General features: G+C 36.4%; 2 protein-coding genes and 1 long non-coding RNA gene across 3 annotated transcripts; all 3 read right to left on the reverse strand.

Annotated features, from left to right (window-relative positions):
• Positions 1-795: 795 nt before the first annotated feature.
• On the reverse strand, positions 796-10,268 carry LOC127290975 (uncharacterized). Its single transcript, XM_051319837.1, has 2 exons — positions 10,153-10,268; positions 796-2,597 (listed from the first exon to the last, which is right to left on the reverse strand). Exon 2 carries the CDS (start codon positions 2,515-2,517, stop codon positions 1,372-1,374), a length of 1,146 nt encoding a protein of 381 aa, XP_051175794.1. The 5' UTR covers positions 2,518-2,597; positions 10,153-10,268; the 3' UTR covers positions 796-1,371.
• A 7,483-nt stretch (positions 10,269-17,751) lies between these two features.
• Positions 17,752-18,554, reverse strand: LOC127290978 (uncharacterized). The gene is made up of 2 exons (XR_007844521.1): positions 18,248-18,554; positions 17,752-17,919 (listed from the first exon to the last, which is right to left on the reverse strand). It is a non-coding gene; the product is annotated as an uncharacterized LOC127290978 (long non-coding RNA).
• Positions 18,555-20,199: 1,645 nt separating this feature from the next.
• Positions 20,200-21,738, reverse strand: LOC127290980 (uncharacterized). Its single transcript, XM_051319845.1, has one exon. The coding sequence runs from the start codon at positions 21,736-21,738 to the stop codon at positions 20,200-20,202; it is 1,539 nt and encodes a 512-aa protein (XP_051175802.1).
• Positions 21,739-26,984: the final 5,246 nt, after the last annotated feature.

The raw sequence follows: 26,984 nt of genomic DNA on the forward strand, positions 1-26,984 counted from the left end.
TTTACCTAAGAAAGCAAAATTCAAAGTTGGTCATAAAGTGCGAGTTAGCAAGTATAAGAATGTTTCCGAAAAAGGATACACACCCATACTGGACAACGGAAATATTCACCAACATTCAAGTTAAATCAACGAAGCCAGTAACATACAAGCTAAAGGATTATCAAGATCAACCCATTGAAGGTGGTTTCTATGAAGAAGAAATTTCCAAAGTCAAATATACAGATGTTTATCTTGTAGAAAAAGTTCTTAAAAATCGTCAAAATAAAGTCTATGTAAAATGGCTTGGATTTGATATTTCTCACAATAGTTGGATAAATAATTCAGAAATGTAAAATTTAAAAAGTTAAAGTTAACTATTTGAAAAGTTAAAGTTAACTTTAAGAAAAGTTAAAGTTAACTTTTAGAAAAGTTAAAGTTATTTTTTAGAAAAGTTATATGTAAAAAGCATGTAAATATTTGATTATTTTTATTAATAATTTAATTGCACTTCTCCTTTCATTACAACTCTTTTTTCATATGTACAATAAATATAAATAAATAAGGAATATAAACAATAAATATAAATAAATAAGAAATATACAATAAATATTATAACGAAATTATTAAATTAATTAATATTATTAATTAATAACCCCTTTTAATTGTTACAAAAGAAACCCAACATGATAATTGTCAGACGCCAGCCAATTTTTAGATGGAATTGGCAAACCAGAGAAAACACCAAAATAACCCCAAATCTCAAATCAATCAAATGAAATCTCAGAGGAGATTCTGTTGAAAAGGAAAGTCGCAAAAAGGGACACGACCCTTGAGACACGACACAACCAAAATTGGACTTACCCACGACGATCAAATATCAGCACCAGCTTCCTCTCGGCAGGTCCTCGTGGTCGATGAGACTCGCCGGTGTCGAGAAAAAGGGCTGATAAATAAAACACTAATTAACACTTCTTTTCTATTTTATTTGAGTCGAACTCAGCTTCGACTCCCTCTCAACACACTACAATTTTTCTCTGAAAACACACAATAGTACTCGAAAACTCAAACGTGGACACACTACAGTACCCCTGTACTCGCTATCGCGTCCATTGACAAAATCTATTGATCCTTCGCTCGATCCACCTTCGTCTCCGTTTTGTTCCGTCGGTGGCCGCCGTGATGGCGCCACGTCCCGGACGCCTGCTCTGCTTGTCCATCAAACCCCATTACGCGCGAAACTCATCCCCAGTCAAATTCACCTTGTGATGAATTTACTTCGTCACAAACACCCCTCCCCTAGGCCGTTACTACTCCCAGCAGTAACGCCTATCCACAACACCAAAACCCACGTCGAAAATTAAGCCAGCATAGTCACTGGTCAGGGGAAACCTTCTATTTGAAGGCATGTCGCCTTTCCTCCAACAACTGCTTCACCGCCAAGTTGATGGTTTCTGGTGGTAATCCGGCCATGACCCTTGTCAAATCTGCAATCGCCTGCGATAATTCTACGACCGGAACTTCCACTGGCGCCACTTCTGCAGAAGGTAGTGGAGCATCCGGAATCGACTCCACTTCAGGACCCTTGTCAACAATTGGTGGTCGAGAAGAGGTTCTGTCGAATAAAAGTGGAACCTTAGCAACTTCCCTCGACTTTTCTTTCCGGGCGTCCACCCCCTTTGTCGTACTTGCGCGTCCACACACCCCAGTCGATAGATTTTGGTTCTTCTCCCGAATGAACCTTTCATGGGCCTCGGCACACCTTGGGCATGTCGCCAAGGTCACATACTTCCTGCCGCAATTGAAACAACAGGACTCGGTGACTTTCTTTGAGCATTGCTGGCGACGATGGCCCCTCAGCCAACAATTTTGACACACCCGGGGGGGTGGGTCAATCGTTGGATCCGTTGGGATGGGTTTCAACCCCTGAAACATCACCCCAGTAGTTTTAGTGGGTAGAGGTCCAAATCTACCACGGTCCATCTCCTTCTCCCTTGGTCGCAAATCTTTCTTTTGGTTTGGAGGGCCAGGCGGTGTGATTGGTCTCGTCGGAATACTAACATCATCCTCGTCACCACGAGAAACGAGATCTTCTTTTCTCAACGTTTTCTTCCTCTTTTCCATCTCTTCTCGCTGGCCCTCCCTCAGCTTCTCCAAACCCACCGTCGTCTGTCGCGGCTTGTCCTGAACAAAACGCTCCAACTCCAGGACAGCCAAACGGTCCTCAAACTGCTCCCAACTCTCCCCTTTGTGTCGATGTGGGTAGTTGTCCACCGTTTCTGTCGACAATGAGGCCTTCGGTTTGGTAAGAGGAACCTCTTTCCTCTCTTCTTCCCTAGTCGGCAAGGAGTGGCGACGAATTGCCCCCAATTCTCCGGTCTCCATCGGGTCTGGATTTGGGAAATCCAGCAATGAGCGCGGCATTGCGACATCCCTTGGGGGTTCGAACACTCTCTCCGGGCGATGGAGTGACGCCGACCTCAATCGCTGACGATTAACTCGTCGTCCCTCCCCATGTCGAGCATCTCTTTGCTGGGACATTTTATCTCTCCTATAAGGCCTCTGTCGCTTATCCCTTCTCCTCCTTCTCTCGCTACCCCTGTCGATACTCCTCCTCCGATCTAAAAAAAAAAACAATCATTAGTAAAATTTAATGAGCTCGTGGGGGAAGATATCGTTTAAGGTCTGAGACATGAATTTTAGGGATACGACGACTTTCGTTGTCACATAAGACAAAAACCGTCGGCGACAATTTCTCCACAATCTCGAAAGGGCCTTCATATTTCGGTGCGAGTTTCGTCGCGAAATTCCGTGTACCACTCGACAATTTGTGTGATTTACGGAGTACTAAATCACCCACATTAAACAACCCCTCTCGTCGATTACGGTTATAGTACTCGGTCTGTCGATCACGTTCTTTGTCGATAAATTTCGCTACTAAGTCTCGCAACGCATCCAACCTCTTCACCCTGTCTACCCAATCTTCTGGCGCAATTCTCCTAACCTGATCTCGTGGTTCTACCTCCCGTCGCAAACTTTTAACCGGTCGAGGATGCCTTCCGTAATTCAAAAATGCGGGAGACGTTTTAGTCGCCACCTGTGTCGCAGTGTTCATAGCGTGGCGAAACTCGTGAACATGAAGATCCCAGTCGCGATGATCATTCCCTATGAAAGTCGCAATCATGGTCTTCAATGTCCGGTTACTCCTCTCCACAGGATTAGCTTGCGGGTGGTAGGGTGGTGTGGTGATGTGTTTGACACCGTATTCCTGAAGCGTTTCCTTGAGGAACTTGTTGTCGAACTCTTTCCCATTGTCTGTTAATAAAAAGTCAGGGGTTTCCCAGCGAAAGAGGACCAATTCTTCAAATGCTTTGGCCACCGACTTTCCATCAGCTGATCGCAACGGTTTCACCTCAACCCACCTCGAGAAAAGATCTTGAAACACGACAAGATATTTACACCTACTCTTGCTTGGTGGAAACTCCATCGTGTCCGCTGCCACTACAGCCCAAGGTCGCTCAACTATCCTCTGTCCCATTAGTCCTGCCGGTCCAGCTTGTGATGCTTTGTGAAGCTGGCACTGGGGACATCGAGTGACATACTGGTGGACATCATTCCAGATTCCTTGCCAGTAATATTCTCTCGCCACTCGATTGTATGTTTTCTCCACCCCCAAATGACCTGTCGACGCCAACCCATGGCCGTCGTGGAGAACTCTCTCTCTGTACTCCTCAGGTACCACCAGTTTCCAACCATCTTCGTCGCCAACAATCGGAAGGAGTAACGGGTCACTCCTATGTCGATAAAGATGATCGTTCTCAATTTTCCATCCAGGAAAACGCTCCGGGAATTGTCGAACCAAATCTCGTCGCTTAAGGTACCATTGATCCATAATGGTATCAAAGGCATCGATCATCTCTTCGTCATCCTCACTCATCCTGGACAATGCATCTGGGACTTGGTTCAATGCACCTCTCCTGTGAATGATTTCAAAATCCCACACCTGCATTTCCAGGGCCCATCTCGCTAGTCGACCACTCGGGTCTTTCAAGTTTCTGAGCCACTTTAGGGCACTGTGATCTGTGATCACCTTAAACTTGTATCCCTCGATGTACGGTCGCAACTTCTTAATCGCCCACAATAACGCTAAACACTCCTTCTCCGTGACGCTATAATTCCGTTCTGCCCCTGTCAGAACACGGCTGATATACATCACCGGATGTTCACCGTCGTCAAACTCCTGAGTCAACACAGCTCCAATAGCAAAATTACTCGCATCACATTGGATGGTGAATGTCTTACTAAAGTCAGGACGGGCCAACACTGGCGCTGTCGTAAGTTTGTCCTTCAACTTGTCGAAAGCCTCTTGTTGCTCCTCGCCCCATTCCCAGTCTCGACTCTTCTTGAGCAATTTAAGAAGAGGTATCTTGATTTCGCTATCGTTTTGGATAAATCTCGAATACCACCCCACCATGCCCAAAAATCTCCGGAGTTGTTTGACGTTCTTTGGCGCTGGATAGTTTCTCACCGGCTCGGTTTTTTCGGGGTCTGGTCGCAATCCTTCATTGTCGAGAAGATACCCCAAATAGGTAACCCTAGAGCACCCAAACTCACATTTCTCTGGGTTAACCACAAATCCCGCGTCTGCCAGCTTCTTCAAAACTATCTCCAGCCATTTCACGTGTTCGTCGAAAGTATCTGTCACAATTATTATATCGTCGAGATAACCAAACACGTGAGGTTCAAATTCCGGTCCGAAAAGAGCATCAATTACTCGTTGAAAAGTCATCGGCGCGTTAGTCAAGCCGAATGGCATTCGTCGATATTGCCACAGTCCTGAGCCGGGGATGGCAAAGGCCGTGTACTTTCTGCTCTCTTCTGCCATTGGAATTTGGTGGTATGCCAATTTCAAATCGATCTTCGACAAGTATCGCGCCTTCCTCAACTTGTCGAGTATGGAGTCTATCGTCGGAATCAAATAGGCGTCCTTGACGGTAACCTTGTTGACATCCCTATAGTCCATACACATTCGAAAATCTCCATTCCCTTTTCTGGCAATCACCGGTGCACTCCTCCAGTCGCTACTTGATGGTTCGATCACGCCTTGCCCATGTAGTTGAATCATGTGTCCTTGAGCCCACGTGATCATAATAGGTGACATGCGTCTCTGTCGATGCTGTACTGGTGTCTCGTCTGTAACCCTTATATGATGTTCTGTCAGATTTGTCACCCCCAGTACGTCAGATTCTGGAAGAACCAATCGGTTCACCATTTCTTGAATGATCTCTCTTTGTTGGTCCGTCAACGCAGAGATTCCAGCGCATTCAGCGTAGATCGACTCATCAATCTCAATCCCATCCTTGACGCCAAAAACATGCCAGTCGCCATTGAAAACTCTCCATAACCCCAGTCCCAATTGTACCTCCATATTCCAGGCTTTACAGAAATCCACACCCAAAATTATGTCTTGTACTACTGAACTAAGGACCTTGACGCTAAACGGTTGAGAATGGCCATCCACCTCGATGTTCAAATTCAACAATCCAGCTGTCTCAGTTACTCCTCCAATGGCGCTTCTTATCGATGTATTGCAAGGCTGGATGCGGCTCTTATAAGGCTCAGCTACTCTGTCGCTAATCACCGAGATCATCGCTCCAGGGTCGAAAAGTGCCTCATAAGATTTGTCGCCAATGGTCATTCGAAAGAAATAACGATTTTCCATACGACTGCCGTCTACATCCTTGTCGAATAAGGGTTCTGGGTCAGCTGTGCCCGTCACAGCCTCTCCCCTCCCCTGGACTATTGGTACTGGCTCCTTTTCAGTATCTTTAGTCCCATCTGACACTAACACGTTTTTGAGTGAATCCTCTCCACTCATTTGGCTTTTTGGTACCCGTGTCACAAATTTAAATGAATTCTCTTCATTTAATTCGTCAGTACCAACTCTCTCATCACTACGTTTGAGTGGCCTCTTTCCACTCTGTTGCCCACTACAGGATGCACCCTCGTTGATGGGGAAAAAATTTAACCCTCTTGGTTTACTCTTATTTTCCCTTGAACCTTCTCCAACCCTGGTCGCTACCCCGTCGTTAAGAATCGGTTTTAATGATTCTTCAGTGGGTTGGAGGGGGGTACAGACCCGCTCTGTGCCCCCCATTGTCCGTTTCCCAAAGCGGCCCTCACTTGGACGCAATTCGGACAATTAAGGAAATTCACGCCAGGTGATCGACAAACAAGGCATGACTCTACCTGGACTCTAGCTGGACACTGTGCCACGAAATGACCACGCTGTTGACAAACAAAGCATGTCCTCATGGGGCATTCCGAAACTTTGTGTCCGACCATTTGACATGTAAAACATGCCCCCACAAATGGCTTCGACCCGCCCGTCGCAATTTGTGTTGTATGTCCGGTATTTCCAACTCCTTGTTTTGGTGGAAATTGGCGCTTGCCTTTCCCAGCGGTCACTGTCGCAAAAGTAGGGTTAGAAGCCCGTATCGGAGTCGCGGATGGCTGAGGACTTGATTGCTTAATTGAATTCACCTCTGTAGTCCCCTTCTCAGAATCAGCCTTCTTTGTCTTCTTTGACTTTTTCCCTTTACTCTTCTTGTCGACCACCTTCTCTACCTCACTACCCGTCGCTGACTCGTCTTCTAAAGCCGCTATCTTCTTGGTCTCTTTAGAGGAAGGTGGCTTTTTCTCATCCTTCTTCGCACCCTTATAAGCCGCGGCGGGAAAACGCATTTTCTCTTTAGGGGGAGGGGGAACGTATCTGTCGTCGAGATCTTGAACCTTTTCGAACTGTCGCAAATTTCTCTCTAATTTTGAGAGTGATTCTAACCCCGATGAATCAACTTGTTTCCGATAAGTGGGGGTAAGTCCCTTATAAGCAATTTTAACCTGTTCCCTGGTCGACAATGGTTTCCTAAGGTGCCCCATTATCAGTCGCAAACTGGTTATGTAAGAGGATATTTTCTCCCCTTTCGCTTGGGTCCTACTCCTCATCTCGTCTACCACTTCGTCGTCATCAATGGTCGTTAAATACTCTCGTCGAAAAGCTTTTTTAAATGACCTCCACGAACTAATTTCATTACGAATTGTACGGAACCATCTACTCGCATTACCCTTAAAAATGCTGGGGAGTGTTTGGAGGAGATCTTCGTCGCTTATCATGGCGCAATCTCGGCAGTCTTCTATTCTCTCCAGGAATTCTTCGGGATCTTCTCGCTCTTCACCCGAGAACTTAATATCCCAATCTTTTAGAGTCCTATTGACTTTATTTAATCGAGAAGCTAAACGATAATCTCTTCGCCTCTGAGTCCTGTCGCTAACGTCAGTCTCGTTATCAGTTGAAGAATTGTCGAAAAGTGTCCTCCTAGCATCAACCCGTGGTGTATTTTGGGGGGTATGCCTTCGGCTGGATTCCCTACGTTCTTGACGACTCCCTCCCCTAGTCGATAATCTGTCGCTAACTTCTGATCTCACACTTCTATTGTCGCTACCTAACTCGCTGGGTTCGCTCTTTACGCCTGAACCCCTTTCTCTCTTTATGTATGTGCGCCTACTGTCACATACTTCCCCACTCCTAATCCTGTTGTCGCCTACTGTCCGGGGGGTTGGGTTAGGGATGGTGTTGGGACTCTCTCCTCCTGATTGGTCCTGATTAACAGAAGTTATTTCATCCCCTTCCCCTGTCGCAAATTGTACTGGATTTTGAGATGCCCGGTAAAAATTACTATTATCCCCCACATTCTGACCCATACTAGCAGCCATTAAATGGTTATTAATACGGATCAGCTGTTGTAGTTCTGGACTCAAGGTAAACTTGGCTACAGACTGTCGCAAGCTAATCACCCCGGGCGACATCGTCGCTGAAACCCTCATTGACGGGGCAGAATTCACGGTGGTCGTTGGCGCAGAGTTCATCGAATGAACGGCTGACATTCGTGGTGGGGAATTCGTGGGGATCGACGCTGTGGACATCACCGGTGGTGATTGTGGAAGGGGCGGTGGAGGGGTTGGAAAGTCATCGGTGGTCGGACTTGGTCTGCTGTGCGATGATTCACTTCCCCCCCTTTTTCTAATGGCTCCTTGAATTTGTCGGTCTCCTAAATATCCCAAGTCACGAATCGACCGTGAATTTTTCTCCTCGTCGCTACTCGGATAAAACTCGCCTCCTCTTTTAAGATTTACGTTAGGCAATAAACTCTCTTCCGTGAATGCCTCAAACTGAAAAACTTTGACTGAGTTCCCCTTATCGTACTCGTCGCAAAAGGGCACGTCAGTTTCTGGGGGAAGCGCGAGTTTTAATTCTGCCCGAAACAGTCGTTCGCGCAGAACTTGTAAAGAGCCACTAATACATAATTGATTAGTCAACAGGCTCGTTACCACTTGTCCTACCGGCATTCCTAAAATCACTTGCCACAATTCCTTCGCCTGTGGAATTGTTAACAAGAGACGCATTCTTTCTTTGTAGAAATGCATTCGTTCAATTGCCTCTGCCATCTTGAACGCTCGAAAAAAAATTTAATTGTCGTAAAACACAAAAAAAATTTTTTTTTTTTTTTTTTTTAAAGGGGGCCTGTTCCCTACTAGATATGGCACTGGTCAATAAATAGAAATTCCACTAAATAATCGAGTCGCCACAAAGAAAATTTTTCTCCCTTAAAAATTTTCACGCAAAATTGTAAATTAATTTTTGAAGGGCCCGTCGCTCCGTTGACACGGCCCTGGTCAATAAATTTTATTCACTTGCTTGACTAGTCGCAAAGGAAAATTTTACTCCCTAAAATTTTTCAGTTATTTTGGAATTCTAGAAATAGGGGTGCCAATTTTATAGGTACGGCCCTGACAATTAAATTCAAGTTAACACAACTTGACTTTTCACAAAAATAAATTGTCGCAAAAATTAACCTGTCGCAAAAATTAAATTAAATAAAATTTATAATTTTTGGGGCCCGCTAACTATTAGTCACGGCACTGGTCACTCGTAAAAATTTACTTTTATAACCGGGTCGTCATTAAGAGAATTTTTCCCATTAAAAATTCTCACGTAAAATGTCAATTAATTTTTGATAGGGCCCGTCGGTCCGTTGACACGGCCCTGGTAAACAAAAAGAAAATTCAACAATTACTTGACTTGTCGTTAAGGAAATTTTACCCACTAAAATTTCCAATTATAATTAAAGAAAAATTTTTTTAAGATGACCGTCGCGATAATAATACGGTCCTGGATTAATTTTTGTTTATTTAACAATTCTCTTTTTTAAAAGTCACACTAATCGACACTCAAATTTATTCCACACGTTTCATTTAAAATTTTCAATTTCTCCACTCATTGAAAATTTTACAAGTCGCAAGATTCCCTACTGCGCAAGTCACAAGTGTTTGAAATTTCTATCTTCTTCCAAGTCGAGAAGCATGGCTCAAATTCAAACACCGAGATATCACTTAATACGCATGCGCGACGAATCACATGGTATGGTATAATTAATACGCCGGCCACGTGGAAAGCAATTATTATTAATAAATAATTTTTTCAAAATTTAATCACGCACAAAATTCCAGAAAAATTCACTGATTCCGAGAAAAATCGATTCGTCAAAATCGGTCGAGAAATGTCTCTGAAATTAATTATTGAAAATTTCTACACGTGACTATGGCGGACGCTATGCATATTAAATTTACCTGGGAACACTCGCGAAATTGTCTCACTTTATTTGCCCGAACACAACTCCTCAACCATGTCGCAAATTATAAATTTCAGGGCAGGAACAATAAATTCATTACATGAAAAAATTACAATAAGCAACAAAATATTTTCTGTCGAAAATATTAAGTCGAGAATGGCACAAAAATCAAGTCACAAAAAAATTTGTCGTGTCTCAAAGTTTCTCAACGAGGCCCCACGTTGGGCGCCAATTTTTATAACGAAATTATTAAATTAATTAATATTATTAATTAATAACCCCTTTTAATTGTTACAAAAGAAACCCAACATGATAATTGTCAGACGCCAGCCAATTTTTAGATGGAATTGGCAAACCAGAGAAAACACCAAAATAACCCCAAATCTCAAATCAATCAAATGAAATCTCAGAGGAGATTCTGTTGAAAACGAAAGTCGCAAAAAGGGACACGACCCTTGAGACACGACACAACCAAAATTGGACTTACCCACGACGATCAAATATCAGCACCAGCTTCCTCTCGGCAGGTCCTCGTGGTCGATGAGACTCGCCGGTGTCGAGAAAAAGGGCTGATAAATAAAACACTAATTAACACTTCTTTTCTATTTTATTTGAGTCGAACTCAGCTTCGACTCCCTCTCAACACACTACAAATTTTCTCTGAAAACACACAATAGTCCTCGAAAACTCAAACGTGGACACACTACAGTACCCCTGTACTCGCTATCGCGTCCATTGACAAAATCTATTGATCCTTCGCTCGATCCACCTTCGTCTCCGTTTTGTTCCGTCGGTGGCCGCCGTGATGGCGCCACGTCCCGGACGCCTGCTCTGCTTGTCCATCAAACCCCATTACGCGCGAAACTCATCCCCAGTCAAATTCACCTTGTGATGAATTTACTTCGTCACAATATAAATAAATAAGAAGTACAGTACCGTCCAGAAGTATCAGGACGATTACACGCGACTCTCTGAAAAAACATGCTATCACTTTTTCAATCATATTTCTGCAACAAAAGGAGATACAAAAAAAACTCAAAAATGGTTAGAAAGCTTATTAAATTTTGAATAAAATAAGCCATGTTTGAAGCTATTCCGTTAATAATTTTCTGAGTTGTAGAGTGAGAAAGATGGAAAAAATATTATCAAATTTTCTGATTTTGGTCTCTTGACTTCAACATTTTCAAAAATCTAGAAAAATTTAGATAAAAATTTTTTAAAAACACAGAAATCTTCGCTAGAATTTCAGCTTTAAAATAAATTTTAGAAAATTAAAAAATATTAATCCGTCATCGAATTAAGATTAAAAATGTGAAGCCGTGTTGCGCCTGATCGATGCTTTGAAAATCAACTGTGACTACTCGATTCCGGCTTCGCGCGGGAGCAAGCGGGAGACATACTGTAAGTACATAAATATCTAATAATAAATAATGACGTTTCACGACGAATATGTAAAGAAACTCGAAATTTCATCGTTCCCGCATAAATCCGACCCTGCTTTCTCTCCCGCTTGCTCCCGCGCGAAGCCGGAATCGAGTCGTCACAGTTGATTTTCAAAGCATCGATTGGGCGCAACACGGCTTCACATTTTTAATGATAATTCGATAACGGATTAATATTTTTTAATTTTCTAAAATTTATTTTAAAGCTGAAATTCTAGCGAAGATTTCTGTGTTTTTAAAAAATTTTTATCTAAATTTTTCTAGATTTTTGAAAATGTTGAAGTCAAGAGACCAAAATCAGAAAATTTGATAATATTTTTTCCATCTTTCTCACTCTACAACTCAGAAAATTATTAACGGAATGGCTTCAAACATGGCTTATTTTATTCAAAATTTAATAAGCTTTCTAACCGTTTTTGAGTTTTTTTTGTATCTCCTTTTGTTGCAGAAATATGATTGAAAAAGTGATGGCATTTTTTTTCAGAGAGTCGCGTGTAATCGTCCTGATACTTCTGGACGGTACTGTATATATCAGACTTGTAACATTTCCACATGATCATCAATATCAACATTTGTAATATTACAATGTCCCCAAAAGAGAGTGTTTGTACTATTTTTTAATAAATATCTTTTATCGTCAAATGGACTTAAAGCTGTTTTAGTTTGTTTTAATGTGTGTACATTGTGTAGTTTTGATCTTATGGAATACTGTGTTCTAGATTGAATTTGTATGTTTTTAAGGCAGAAAATGTAATCATCGAAAGTAATAGTTTTTTTACAACTGCCGTCTTAATACCTTTAACTTTTTTTTATAAAATCTTGACCTTCAACGCGAAGACTGTACATTTTACTCCGCAATCCAACAAAATCTGTTACAATTTTTCCACTAAACTCATCTTTCATGAGACATAAGACTTTTTTGTTAGCTTGCGGAATGACATATACATTATTAGCTGGGTAATCAAATGTATCAAATTTGCAAATATCTACCTTCATATCAAAGTAGATATCTACACATTTAATTTTATAAATAAGGCTATCGGTATCAGTGTAAAGTTATTTACAATTATCACTATACTTGATTCGCATATAATTATAATGGAAATCATACATTAATGTCTTTGATATATCTAAGACGCTAAGTCCAATATAGATTGGCTTATTCATAAACACTTCCGTTTTTGTTAATTCAACAGCAATCAAGTTTTCATTAAAGATAGCTCTTGAATGAAAATTAGGTTTCGATATAAGAGCCTCTGCACCGTACCTACCCTCCCACTTTGTCACAAGCTTGACATCTACATGCTTTCGTACATTCTCCATAGTCTTACCATAAACTGCATTATTCATAAGTATGAATAAATTTTTTTCAAACTCATTTTTAGCATTTGTTCGCATCATAGTATTAAAATCAATATAACTTTTCAACCAAGTAGACTGCTTGAATTTTAAAATTAGATGTATATGATTAAGTTTATTACCATGTGCTAATGCTTGTTTAAGTGCACGATAATGGATTATATACTTTTGTTTCGGTAAGAGGGTAGTTAACAGCTTCGATTGTTTTGATCCAGGTGGCTTTGAATGTTCGGGACAAAATGGTAAGTCACTATGACTGTTATGCAATTCTTGAGGGTAATCTAAATCTACTTCTAATATAGAACCAAAAGGTGAATCATCGGGGATATTAAAGTTAAATTAATTATCTACATTTTTTACCCACTCAAAACCACCGTAGGGAAGTGCTTGTACCATAGCCCAACCATAAAGGTTATTAGCATCCAAGTATACAATGTAAGATGATTCTTCTTTTTCATTATAATTTTTCATATAATGAGTATTAGCATGAGCATATCTATTTGAACATTGGCTAACACCACCTCTAATACCACGTTTAATAAACATGATCATGTCAATATCTGTAAGAAGTTCCAGCTGAACATTTGTATACTTTAACATAGCATCCCAGCTCAATCCAGGAGTTGTATAATAGTGAGCTGGATCTAAACCATGTGCATCAAGACATTAGTCTCTAAAATTTTCAAAAACATCTGCGAGTAGTAAAATGTCTGTTTTCATGTACAAATATACATAATCACAGATATTTTTACAATTAAATGTAGACCAAACCTCTTGTGCATGTAAATAATCTTCATTACTTATATTTGAATCATTTAAGGTACTGTAAAATTTCTCTATTGGCGGTAGTTGTACCTCATCAAGTTTTGATCTGCAATCCAAGTACTCATATGGAAAAACTCCTTTACAGGTTAGTAACTGAATTTGATCAATATCATAGACTTGAAATTCTGAATTTACAATAGTATAACTTGTAAGATATGACGCTAATTTATCCAAAGATGATGTCATAAATCTGAATGAATCAATGAATTTAAATTTTATATCACTTGCTTCAACGTGTTTGGTAAAACTTATATATTTTTCTTTATTAATTGGAAGGAGACTAAGTTTACCCTCAAACTCAGTTACGATAGCTTTTATAATGAAATGAGCATCATAACCACTCAAGTTATGAAAAACTACAGGAATAGTTTTTGAATCCTGATATTGTAGATTACAATCTTGGTGAGCGACTCCTCTATACTTACCCGTTATATGGCAATGATCTCTAACCTTAGCAGCACCATGCGCAATAATCTTTTTACAGATGTGGCAAACCATTTCGCTACATCTTCTTCATCAATAGGGGATGCTTTGTATACTGACAAAGTGTCATCATAACACTTTAAATAGTAGGCAATGCTTAGAAGTTTATGGTTTTGAAAAACCTCTGTATTATCCCCCATGGATGAAGAATCTGTCACGGGAAGAGCAATAAGCTCTTGCAGTCTGCATATATGATAAACGGAGCACGCTCCTTATTGGAAAAATTCTTAAATTGAACAATATTTTGTCTAAACTTTGGTAAAATAATTTTTGTATTATTTACTTTAACACAATCTTCTGTGTGGGCAATAAGCTTATCTCTATTATGAAAATAATGCAAACAACGATCGCAAATATACTTCATGCACTTATGTTTCGATAATTGACTGCTTACAAGTCATGTTAAATTTTTAATCTATACCTAGTGATAATTATGTGATTGGATGTCTATATCAACATCTTCATTCATTTTGAAACTTTCATCAATGTAGTGGTCTTCAATGCGTAAAAGATTTACATAAGTATCTCTCTTATATGATGTGAGGTGGATAAAATGCTGATAAAATTGACCACTTAAAGCATTCATTATCATTAAAATTTTGAACATTAATGTAAGCATTCTTTTCTTTGATTTTAGGTGGCACACAGTGGGAAAAAAATGACCCTCTGTGGACAAAAATCTACCGACAACACAAATCTTAACCGATTTTAATATTTATTTTTTCTAAATACTCGGAGACGTTTTTCCTGTAACGCACAACTGCGATAAATTTGATTTATTTCAAACTAACCTTAAAAATGATACCTATATATGAAATTACGTTATTAGGATGGTTTAAAAAATGGAAAAATGATTAATTTTGATACATCAGAGAGTATTGTGAACCCATTTTGATCACTGAATGCGAATTTGACATTAAAATTGCAAAATTTTAAAATTCAAAATGGCGGGTGCAATATGGCAGGCAATGTTTTATAAAAGTCACCAAATTCACTCGAAAGTTGTTATTCAGGGGTTTTTAAGGTCGCTGGTTACGAATCTGAAGTCAAATTTCAAAAATTCAAAATGGCGGATCCAATATGGCGGATAAGAAAATAAAAAACTAATTGGATTTGCTTGAAAGTTGTTACACGGGGGTTTTTTGGGTCGCTGATTACGAATCCGATGTCACATTTCCAAAATTCAAAATGGTGGATCCAATATGGCGACCAAAAAAAATTTGAAATTCACTAGATTTGCTTAAAACTTGTTACTCGGGGGTTTTCGGGGTCGCTGATGACGAATCTGATGTTAAATTGTCAAAATTCAAAATAGCGGATATAAAATAAAAAATAGGAAAAGAACTAAGCGCAATTGCGCCTACATCTAGGGTTTCGTGGCGCTTTAAATTTTAATTAAAAAAAATCAAAAATAAATAATTTAAAAATAAATAATAAAATTTATTTTATAAATTTACCTAAAACATTAGGTAAAATGTCCATTCGATAATGTCCACTATTAAGACATGTCAACTCTTGGACATGTCAACTATAGAGACATGTCAACTATAGGGACATATCAACTACTGGGACCTGTCAACTATAGGGACATGTCAACTATATGGACATGTCAACTATTGGGACATGTCAACTATTGGGACATGTCAATTACTGAGATAGGTCAACTACTGGGACATGTCAATTGTAGGGGCATGTTAACTAATGGGACATGTAATGTCCATTCATGTAATGTCCATTCGGGAAAATGTCCATTCAGTAAATGGAGATTTGGAATCTGTGGGGTCCCAAAATTTGAATTTGGGAGCTATGGTGCCCCAAATTTTGAATTTTGTCAACTATAGAGACATGTCAACTATAGGGACATGTCAACTACTGGGACATGTCAACTATAGGGACATGTCAACTATTGGGACATGTCAATTACTGAGACAGGTCAACAACTGGGACATGTCAATTGTAGGGGCATGTTAACTAATGGGACATGTAATGTCCATTCAGTAAATGGAGATTTGGGATCTGTGGGGCTCCAAAATTTGAATTTGGGATCTGTGGTGCCCCAAAATTCTAATTTGGAAGCTATGTTTGCCCAAAATTTGAATTTGGGATCTGTGGTGTCCTAAAAGTTTAATTTGGGATCTGTGGGGCCACAAAATTTGAATTTGGGATCTGTGGGGCCCCAAAATTTTAATTTGCGATCTGTGCCCTAAAATTTTATTTTGGGAGCTGTGGTGCCCCAAAATATACTACGGACAGTCGGACGCCAAAGTGAAACTATAAGGCTTTCGGCCATGGGCAACGAAACCCTAAAAATTAATAACTTTTTAAAAATTTGATCGCCATATTGGATCCGCCATTTTGAATTTTTTAAATTTGACTTCAGATTCGTAATCAGCGACCCTAAAAACCTCCAAGTAACAACTTTCATGCAAATTCAATGAGTTTTTAATTTTTTAATCCGCCATATTGGATCCGCAATTTTGAATTTTTGAAATCAGACTTCAGATTCGTCCCAATAGTTGACATGTCCATATAGTTGACATGTCCCTATAGTTGACATGTCCCAGTAGTTGATATGTCCCTATAGTTGACATGTCTCTATAGTTGACATGTCCAAGAGTTGACATGTCTTAATAGTGGACATTATCGAATGGACATTTTACCTAATGTTTTAGGTAAATTTATAAAATAAATTTTATTATTTATTTTTAAATTATTTATTTTTGATTTTTTTAATTAAAATTTAAAGCGCCACGAAACCCTAGATGTAGGCGCAATTGCGCTTAGTTCTTTTCCTATTTTTTATTTTATATCCGCTATTTTGAATTTTGACAATTTAACATCAGATTCGTCATCAGCGACCCCGAAAACCCCCGAGTAACAAGTTTTAAGCAAATCTAGTGAATTTTAAATTTTTTTTGGTCGCCATATTGGATCCACCATTTTGAATTTTGGAAATGTGACATCGGATTCGTAATCAGCGACCCAAAAAACCCCCGTGTAACAACTTTCAAGCAAATCCAATTAGTTTTTTATTTTCTTATCCGCCATATTGGATCCGCCATTTTGAATTTTTGAAATTTGACTTCAGATTCGTAACCAGCGACCTTAAAAACCCCTGAATAACAACTTTCGAGTGAATTTGGTGACTTTTATAAAACATTGCCTGCCATATTGCACCCGCCATTTTGAATTTTAAAATTTTGCAATTTTAATGTCAAATTCGCATTCAGTGATCAAGAAGGGTTCACAATACTCTCTGCTATATCAAAATTAATCATTTTTTTATTTTTTAAACCATCCTAATAACGTAATTTTATATATAGGTATCATTTTTAAGGTTAGTTTGAAATAAATCAAATTTATCGCAGTTGTGCGTTACAGGAAAAACCTCTCCGAGTATTTTAAAAAAAAATATTAAAATCGATTAAGATTTGTGTTGTCGGTAGATTTTTGTCCACAGAGGGTCATTTTTTTCCCACTGTGTGGCAGTTCAATGAAAGAACTAGCATGCATGGGATTATATTTATTAAACTTTACATCTAACCTTTGAATAGAATCAAGTTGCCAATTTGATTCTTTGTCCTGAAATTCTTCACAAAGCCGTAATGTTACTTGTTTAACATTATCATTATAAAAATTATCTAACTGAGTTGTCGGAAAAATATCATTCGTCCTAGCAATAAATGATTTTATATCAAATTCCGCTATACCATAAAAATACTGAATGTATCATCTAAGAATTCATTAATATCTTTATGAAGTATATTTATTATACTTCCAGATTGCAATATACAATTGAAAGCTCTATCAGTTACAACCCATCTAATTTTTTCATTAGAGTGATCAATTCCTGCACCGCGTTTCATTAGCGAATCAAAGTGACATTGATAATAATTAATTTTTCTTAAGGGGGGAACACCAGTTGTAACTCAAAAAATAATGCTTTATACAAGAATATTTTCCAAAAGAACAATGAATCTTTTTAAAGAATACTATTTATTAGTTAAAAGTACATGTAAAAAGCTGTAATTTAAAAGAAAAAAAAAATTTTTTTAACAAAAACTTTTGGAGATATGAGCCATTGAAGTGGCGCCTTAAGAAAAAAGGCGAATTGCGGTGACCAGCATTCTGCAAGTATACTTCGTCTGAAATACAAAAATGAAATTGATTTACATTTATTATAAGATTATCTAGTTCGTGATCGAAGGATTTAAAAAAAAAAAAAAATTTGACAAATTGGCGACCTGTCAAAGTCAAAAGTATGATTTTCGTTAAAAAAATACGGTCGATTTTCAGCTATATAAAAAAAAGTTTTGCATAAAAAAAAAAATCCTTCGATCACGAACTAGACTTATATGTGTAAATGAAGCACACTAAATTTTAAATAAATCGGTTTAATGGTATTCGAGTAATCGTGGTCACCGACTTGGAAAATGTCATTTTGAGAAAAACGCATTCAAAGTTTCAACTTACTTTTTTTTGTTCAGGAGAAATTTTGTTTCCAAGTTACAAAGAGTCATCGATTCCTGGACCATATAATAACTCTTCCGCAGTGGTTGCCGTTTCTAAATCATAGGAAAAGGCCATGTGTCGTTAGGGTCAGGTATGGCTGGCCACCTTGTATAAAGCCACGGGACGCGCCGCTGCAGTGTTCTGTATATCTCATTTATTTTTCACCGGATCAACTTTGAAATTTACAGACACATTTCTAAATATGTATACTTTAAGAAAATGCACAAAAAAAAAATTCGATTTTTCGAAAGTTACAACTGGTGTTCCCCCCTTAATAAATTTAAAATTCTTTCATTTTGAGGACCTTTAATGCTAAACTTTTTAGAAAACTTTTTCAAAAAAGCGTAATGTTGTTTATACTTATTATACCACTCAAATGTGCTAATGATTCGCTCATCATTCGATTTGGACATTACAGATCTCAACTCTACATCGGCAACATCAAGACAAATTTTTGAGACTTCACCAATTTCATTGATGCTATCAGGAGGTGCTACTCTTTATTTAATAACTCTACGTTGGGACATTGTTCAATAAAAAAATAAACAAAAAATACTAAACACTGAAACAAAAAAAAGTAGACGCTGAAACAAAACAAAGAAATGTAGTCCAAAGTTAATGCTCAGCTCCGAGAAATCTCTGACGGAAGGATGAAAAAGCACTTAATGTAGAGTTGATGTTTAAATGTTGATGATGCTTATTGTAATTACCTGTAACAGAATAAGGGAAAATCTGTTATTAATATTACTACTATTACTATGATTATTACGTATATTTAAATAAAGGTAACCTTAAGAAACTTACATAAAACAGTCTGTTGGAAAAAAATGGTACTGTACTCCACAGTGAAAGAATTTTGCATAACGTATCTTGCAGGTTAAATTTGCTCTTCAGATACTTCTATCTGCAACAAAGTGAATTTTAAGGTGTAGGTCAGAGTTTTGACATTACCCTCTACCCTTTCTTAAAAATCTGTAACATGAGAAATGACTTTTAAACTATGTTGAACATTATACCCCCTCCCTTCCACTCTATTTTATACCTCACTTGTAGAAATTGATTTTGCTGACGTTAAAATCGGAACCCTGTTATAAGAATACTACTAGAGTCCTGATGACATTTGAACACAGCTATATATAAATCCTGTTAGAGTTCTAATGTTATTGGTATGGATTCTACTGCTGCTAGTATCGATGCTGATGTTGTCGGTCTTAGAAACTGAAACAGAATGAATCTACCAGGTTTGCGTTACCTATTATATCCCTGGAACCCCACTTTTTTTCCAACCTCCCACTTTATTTCAACCCCCCACTTTTGTTAACATGTAGCGCTCTCTATTTCAGTCAAAGCTATTTTTCTTCTGCGAGACCGACCGCGCGCTACAGCGCGCGGATTTTTTGTACTTTCTTTACGATTAATTAATTATTTCCTACATTAATATTAGTTAGGTTTATAGTTTAATCTGAAGTTGTTATTTATTATATTGTAGTTCCTTCATTTTTGATAATTTCAAAATATGTCGATATAATGAAAGTATTGTAAAAATAAAGAAAAGTACAATTGACAATTGCTTGAAAGAAAAATACTTAACTATGAAGTGAACAGTTAAGGATTTGAATTATATATAATAATTGAGTAATAAAAATAAACCCTCATATAAAAGTAAATATTCGCTTGGTTAGTGGAAAAAAAGAACACGTCGAATTTTCTTTGAAAAAGAGGACACGTTGCTTTTTAGTTGAAGAAAAGGACACATCGAAAATAATGTTAAAGTTAATGAAGTAAGTAACGATATGTTCATTGGGTAAATGAACAGGTAATCGGGTAACAGAATGACTTTTATTCTGTATTGGTCTTCCAAAAATTCTGTCACACGCTTCAACGGGACTTACATATCGAGTTTCAATGAAATTTCAAATTTCATCACATTCTATAGAAGTTGCACTATTGGCACTATCTGTTATTTCAATAGCAGCAGCATCATGCCCCTTATAAATATATTTATACAGATATTTTACTGATTTAATGCTAGAAACAACTTCTACATTAATATGGCAATTAAATAATTGTAATAATGTAGGGTTGTATGGGACAACGTACTGATTATCTGCTGTTCCTCTATTTGGACGATTAAAAGTTCCGTTATTGCGACGACGGTACGTCGTATATCCATTTTCATCCATTATTGTTTCTGAGCAGAATTTCTTTGGAAAACTTTTTGAACATTTACCATTTTCATCTTTACACCAGCTCCCACATGGACCATGAATCATGTTTCTCATAACAATATCATGAAGTACAGGATTTTCCGATGGATCTGGAATTTCTGCAGAAATATATTTGTCAACAATCTCTGATGTGGTTATTTTATTGTTTTGCTTTAAGTTTACTAATAAATGCATATGAGGCAATCCACGCTTTTGATACTCAACAACATACACATATGCAAGTATTTCACCAAATAATTTCTCCTTTACAATTACATTAATCACTTCATTTTTCTTTATGTTAAAAACTCTAAAAACAATATCTGGTCTGTCAGCTGCAGTTTGATGAGGTAGTAAATTTTCCTGTATCTCACGCCAATTTGGATTACATGTCATCGTAATAAATAGATCTGGTTTCCCAAATTTTCTCACAATAGCCATCGCATCCTGATAATTTTTTAACATATTTCTTGGTGAACCTGTGAATGATGATGGAAGAATTACAATTTTACCTACCTCACTGTTCGACTCATCTGCCCTTCTTTGTAAATGATCAATTAGCCCTTTGTAACTTTCGGCACGGAGAGTTGATTGATTATTTCGACAGAAATTTGTCCTATCTTTTTCAACTTTCACATAATTATCAACAATCCATTGCTGAAATAATCGTCCACCTTTTAAAATAACATTGTCATCTCTAGACGCTATTTTAAACTTGATGTATGCAGACCGTGAAACTCGTTTATTAGAGTTAACACAAGTCATATTTTCATCCCAACCTCTCGTACCATATGGATAAAATAATGGATATATCCATGGCTCAACATTAGGGTTCATAGAACTTACATATTGTAAATTTTTATTTCTCTTATTATACAAAGTGAGGTATGATTCTGGAATATCACCATCTGTAGTTGTAGTAAAAATTGCAGCAACTTCATTGACTTTTTGTATATTGTATCGTCTACTTTCCATCCCCGGTTTCAATGTAAATAATAATTGCATCTCAGGCTCAATGGTTAGGTTATTTTCAGTCATTGATTTTTCCATTTCTTCATGCATCATACGGTAAGATTGTGCGAAGATATTACAATCCCGAAGAGCAGTGTCAATTGCATTAATAATATCTCGGTTTAATGTCTGAAATTGATTACATCGAATGTCTGTGGATTCGTTTTGATCCACGATAAATAATTGTCCAAATGAAGGATTGCTGTTATCTTCAGCATATATAGATGTATTCATTTGATAATAAACCTGACCATGTATTTTAAAACAATAAGGTCCAGGACGTGTATTATTAAAATCAACTAAATTTGCATTAAAGGATGCAAATGCAAATGAATTATTATAACATCGAACACGTTCATGAAAATGATTTGATAGTTCATGCGTTCCGTCAAATAAACTCTGCAATATTAATGGTGGCTTAGGTAAATCTTCCAGAATAACTTCACCATGCTTACAACAATCATTAAAAGAATTTTTTTTATTGGGCACTTGCTCTGCTTTAAAATGCTTAGCATTACAATGCTTACATAAAATGTTCATTTCACCAGAATAATGTTCCTCTATAACTGTATCTGTACAATTATTACACAGGTTTTCAATCTGAGAAAAATTCCGATTCCTTTTTCGATAATTGCTGTTGATAATCAGCTTTTTTAAAATGATATGACTGTCTTTCTTGAACAGTGTAATCAACATTTTTATTTCTTATTTCATTTGATGCAATGGACACATAATTCTCAGTGCTTGATGAAGTTGAAGGCAAGCTTTGAGAAAGAATATTTACAAATTGATCTGTACATGGATCGCTGTTTGAATCCAATTCTTTATGTTTAACATCACTCTTTTCATAAAAGCTGTCGACTTTTATTTTTTTTAATGTACTTGATGCAACAGATACAACATTATCAATGCTTAATGATGTTGAAGGCATACTATCGACTTCTATACGAAAATTATTATTAGAATTATTTGAAATATTTTTAACATTATCATTTACTTTTTGACGGTATCTTCTTTGAGAATCTGCTTTTCTTTGAAGTTTTAAAACTTGGTACTGTTCTTCTTCTGAAGAAGAACGTAGTGCTCGTCTTTTTGACCCTGTTAGAATGGAAATATTTGGTGCAATAGATACAACGTTATCAATATTTAATGATGTTGAAGGCATATTGTTCTTCTTCCGAAGGAGAACGTACTGCACGTCTTTTTGGCATGATTAGATTGGAAAATTTAATTTACATTCCATAAAATTTATAACCTATTACAAATTTATAGAAAATGTAAACACTTTGTTTTCAAGCTTATAAAACAAAGAATCTCATGCGTTTTAACTGAAAAGTTTGATATATTTGCAAGATATTTTGTAGCTAATGTAAAGATATATTGTATAAATAATGTAGATATCTATCAATACGATTTAATATATATATTTTTAAATTTTATGATATCTGTGTATTTGAATTCTATGTATTAAATTCTTAAATCTGTCATATCTGTTTTTATCTTTTTATCTTATGTGAAACTGCTCCATATAATGTATCAATAATGTAAAGATATCTATCAATACGATTAAATGATATTATATACTTTAATTTTATGATATCTGTGTATTTGAATTCTGTGTATTAAATTCTTAAATCTGTCATATCTGATTTTATCTTTTTATCTTATGTGAAACTGCTCTATTTATTTTTTAAAAATATTTTAACACAACACAACAATTATAAACACTTCAAAAAAAAATTTCAATACTAAAATACATTCTTCACTTTTTTAATAATCAAACAATTCAATTATATTGCAATTTCACATTTTTAATTTCTCACTTTCATTTATTTATCTTAATTAAAATTCTTAAATTTGTTATATCTGTTTACATCACTTTTATTTCATGTGAAACAATTCTATTTTTAGAAAATATTTTAACACAACACAACAATTACAAACACTTCAAAAAATTTTTTCAATAACAAAGCACATTCTTCTCTAGCAATTTCACATTTTTAATTAATCACTTTTAAAAACAATAAAATTTTAACCTTTTTTACTATTCCTTTTCACAGGAACAGAAATGTAGAAATATTATGTTCTGTCGATTTTTTACACAATTTAAACAAAACACTATTGGTAAATGCACTTTTTCACTATTTATTGCTTTTTTACACACAAAAATAATAATCACATTTATCACTATTTCACTAATTTTTTCAAAGAAACAAATTATTATAAGTACTATATATCAATTTTCACTATTTGTTTCTTTATTGACACAGAACTGTATAAATATTACTTTTTCGCGTTTTCCAAATATGAATTATCAAAATGGCGTAAAATCACGAACAGTAAATGTTGATAGCGACGCGTCGACGTTCATTCTGTCTTTGTCTCTCGAATTGTTTGTCCTTGTTTCCCCCTAAAGACCGACGCGTCGCTATCAACGCGTCGAATCGTATTCTGAACTCTCCTTTAAGAACATTTAAAATCAACCAATAAGGAAAGGTATCTACACTTGAAGTTAGCTGCAGTTTACCTGTCGCCACTTTAAAAACCAATCAGATTTCACGAATTTGAATTTAAGCAAATCAGACGTCACGACTATGATTTAAACCAATGAGGAAAGGTATCTGCGCATGAAGTTAGCCGATTACACTTCTCGTTTTTAAGAAAGGATTGCTGTAGAAACCTGTAACAGAAAAAAATATTTGAGTCCTGGTCCTGTTTGGTAATCCTAGATGCTGAAACGGGTTAACAATTCAAAATTCCCGCGAGCAACAGCGCCATCTCACAACAACGGTCGGTAACACTATGGTAAAGTAGTGTTACCATTGGTTTGGTAATAATCAAGTGGGAAGAAAGTGGTAAAGTAAGTAGATATCTTCCAGTAGCGCCCTCTATTGATGATGGTTATAGATAATATATTCTAAAAGTTTAAAAACAAATAATTATAAAATTTTAATTAAAAAAATAAACAAATTTTTTTTAATTATTTCAATTCTACTGCTGCGAGTGCCAGAGGTCTGATGCTGCTTATTCTGGAAGCTGAAACAGAATGACTTACCTTGCCATAGGAATCGCCTGAGGTGCATGTAGCCCCCACCATTCACAACATCCTACCACTGAACTCCATCCCCACTTGACGCATGGACTACCAATGGGCCCGGTGACCGTACGCGCTCATCTGCCGCGCACCTTTCACTTTTGAGTCATCCACTGTGCACCACCCACTCCAAACCACCCACAGTCCCGCGCGGTATCTCGCGAACCCTTTGTTCCTCGAGATTCAAATTATGATTTTTGAATTTTTGGGACCGTATATGTTTATACATAGGGAAGACATATGCAAATTAGGCTGTGGTGGGAGGCCAAGAGGGTGGAAAGTAAGTGGTAATATTTAAAAAAGATATATGCAAATTAGGGGGTGGTGGGAGGTGGCCAAAAGGGTGAAAGTTTAAAAAATACATATGCAAATTAGGGGGTGGTGGGAGGCCAAGAAGGTTAAAAAAATCAAAAATTCCCGCGGGCAACAGCGCCATCTAGCGACAACGTCGGAAACTGCAACACATGATAAAGAAGATGCTCGGACAGTAAAACAGATTTCTACTGCCTGCAGATTTCCGGTCGGTAAGTGGTCTGGAATCCACATAGCTCTACTACTAAAAAGGATAAGTCAAAAAGCAAACATAACCTTAAAATTATACACGGAGAAAATTTATTCCGAGAGTTTTACTCACCTTAGTTCGGTAAAATTGGGATATAACAGCAAAACGGTAATTTTTCAAGAATTAGTACAGTAAAATGAATTTCATAAAACTGTAATGCAAAAGGCATAAAATATTATAACACATATATTAGTGTCTCAAGTTCAGTTCGGGAAACCGTAAGATACTGGCAGTACATAAACTAGAACAATAGCTAAGAATATTAAGATCTGTTTTTGATTAATCAGAATTGAAATTTCATAAATTATTTAAATTATTAATGAAGAGTTCAGTAAAACTACAGGCAGAAATATAAAAAATAAATATTACCATTACTGGAAATCTCAATTCACCTACATTAATGATTCTCTGATCGTTCACAATTTTATACTCACATATAGGAATTGAAACAGTACATCATGTTAACCTTACACCTAATACACGCAACACACTTTTATTTAACGTAATACATACTAAACGCATACATATAAAATAACGCAATACATTTAATCGCTCGCTTTACATTGCTTCAGAAGGTTTGACCTGTCCTTATATATTAACCAGGATTTTAGTTTACCGCTTGTGAGAAACGTTCAAACAATTTATTGAAAAAAAATAAAATAATTTAGATTCAATTATTTCTGAATATGACAACTAATTTTAAGGCTACAGATGACAAAATTAGGAAGCAAACTAATTTTTTTTAAGTAATTAATTCACTTTTTATGAAAATTTTATTTAAAATTTATTGTGATTTAAATAGAAACAAATTAATGAAAAAAAATTATTTTTTTAAATAAATTATTTTCCCTAAAATTTAATTCAAAAATATAATTCAGTTTGAAAATATATTTGAGCTAAATTCAATTTTTTGTTTATTTCACCTCTAATAATAGTTAATGAATTAAAATAATGTTTCATTATGTTTTCTGAAAAATTGAAAATAGATTTTGTAATAATAATATATATTAAAGGTATAAGTTCATAAAAAATTACTTCAATCCTGAAAACAAATACGATTAGAATTGTACGTATACGTTTTACCGAACTGGACTTGAATTATGTGGTGCCCAGAATGGAAATACTCAGGAGAGCTGGCTATAGTTTCATTCGTCAAACTAAAATTCCATACAATTACATGTAGCTTTAAATTTGATTTGTTTGTTTACATGTTTTACACGTTTTAAATAAACGATTCATCAAAAAGTGATAAATAGCACAGGTTTATTTGGTTACTTTTAAATCTTAATAAACGATTGTTTCAAAAACTAACTTTTTGACAAATTCATTGAATAAATATTGATTTATAATTTCTTGTAGACTAATAGTCAACATAATCTACGTATACGTCATCGTAATATAAACCAATGTTTAATGATTCAAATTTTTCATATATTTACAGTACTAGCTTGTAATAAATTAAAATATCATATCAAGTTTTAACTATCATCACTACAAAAAATAAAAAAATATTTTGAAAAATTCCTTTTGTGCAACTATATTCGAACTTTTAGTTAAAATTCAGTGAAATGTCCGGAACAAATTTTCTCCGTGTAGGCACTGTAGAAAAAGGAAATTTTATTATTGAGGCATTTTACGTGTAATGTCCTGAGTTAAAAAATTGATTTCTCGAAAAAAGTAAAACTTGGGGAAATTGTTGTCCTACCTGATAGTAAAATATCCCCAAAAAAATTTTTGACTTTTCTTAAACTTTTGAGTGAGATAGACGGGGGACAATTTTATCAGTTTTCACTGACAGCGCCTACTATTTGAATTTTTGCTGTC

Source organism: Leptopilina boulardi, unplaced genomic scaffold (assembly GCF_019393585.1).
Source record: "Leptopilina boulardi isolate dan_hultmark-lab unplaced genomic scaffold, ZJU_Lbou_2.1 LbouV2_98, whole genome shotgun sequence".
Lineage (NCBI taxonomy): Eukaryota > Metazoa > Arthropoda > Insecta > Hymenoptera > Figitidae > Leptopilina > Leptopilina boulardi.

What these genes read in the sequence shown, in the direction of transcription:
- LOC127290975 (XM_051319837.1), bottom strand. Translation starts at nt 2,517, where the DNA reads ATGTCCCAGCAAAGAGATGCTCGACATGGGGAGGGACGACGAGTTAAT.
- LOC127290980 (XM_051319845.1), bottom strand. Translation starts at nt 21,738, where the DNA reads ATGAATACATCTATATATGCTGAAGATAACAGCAATCCTTCATTTGGA.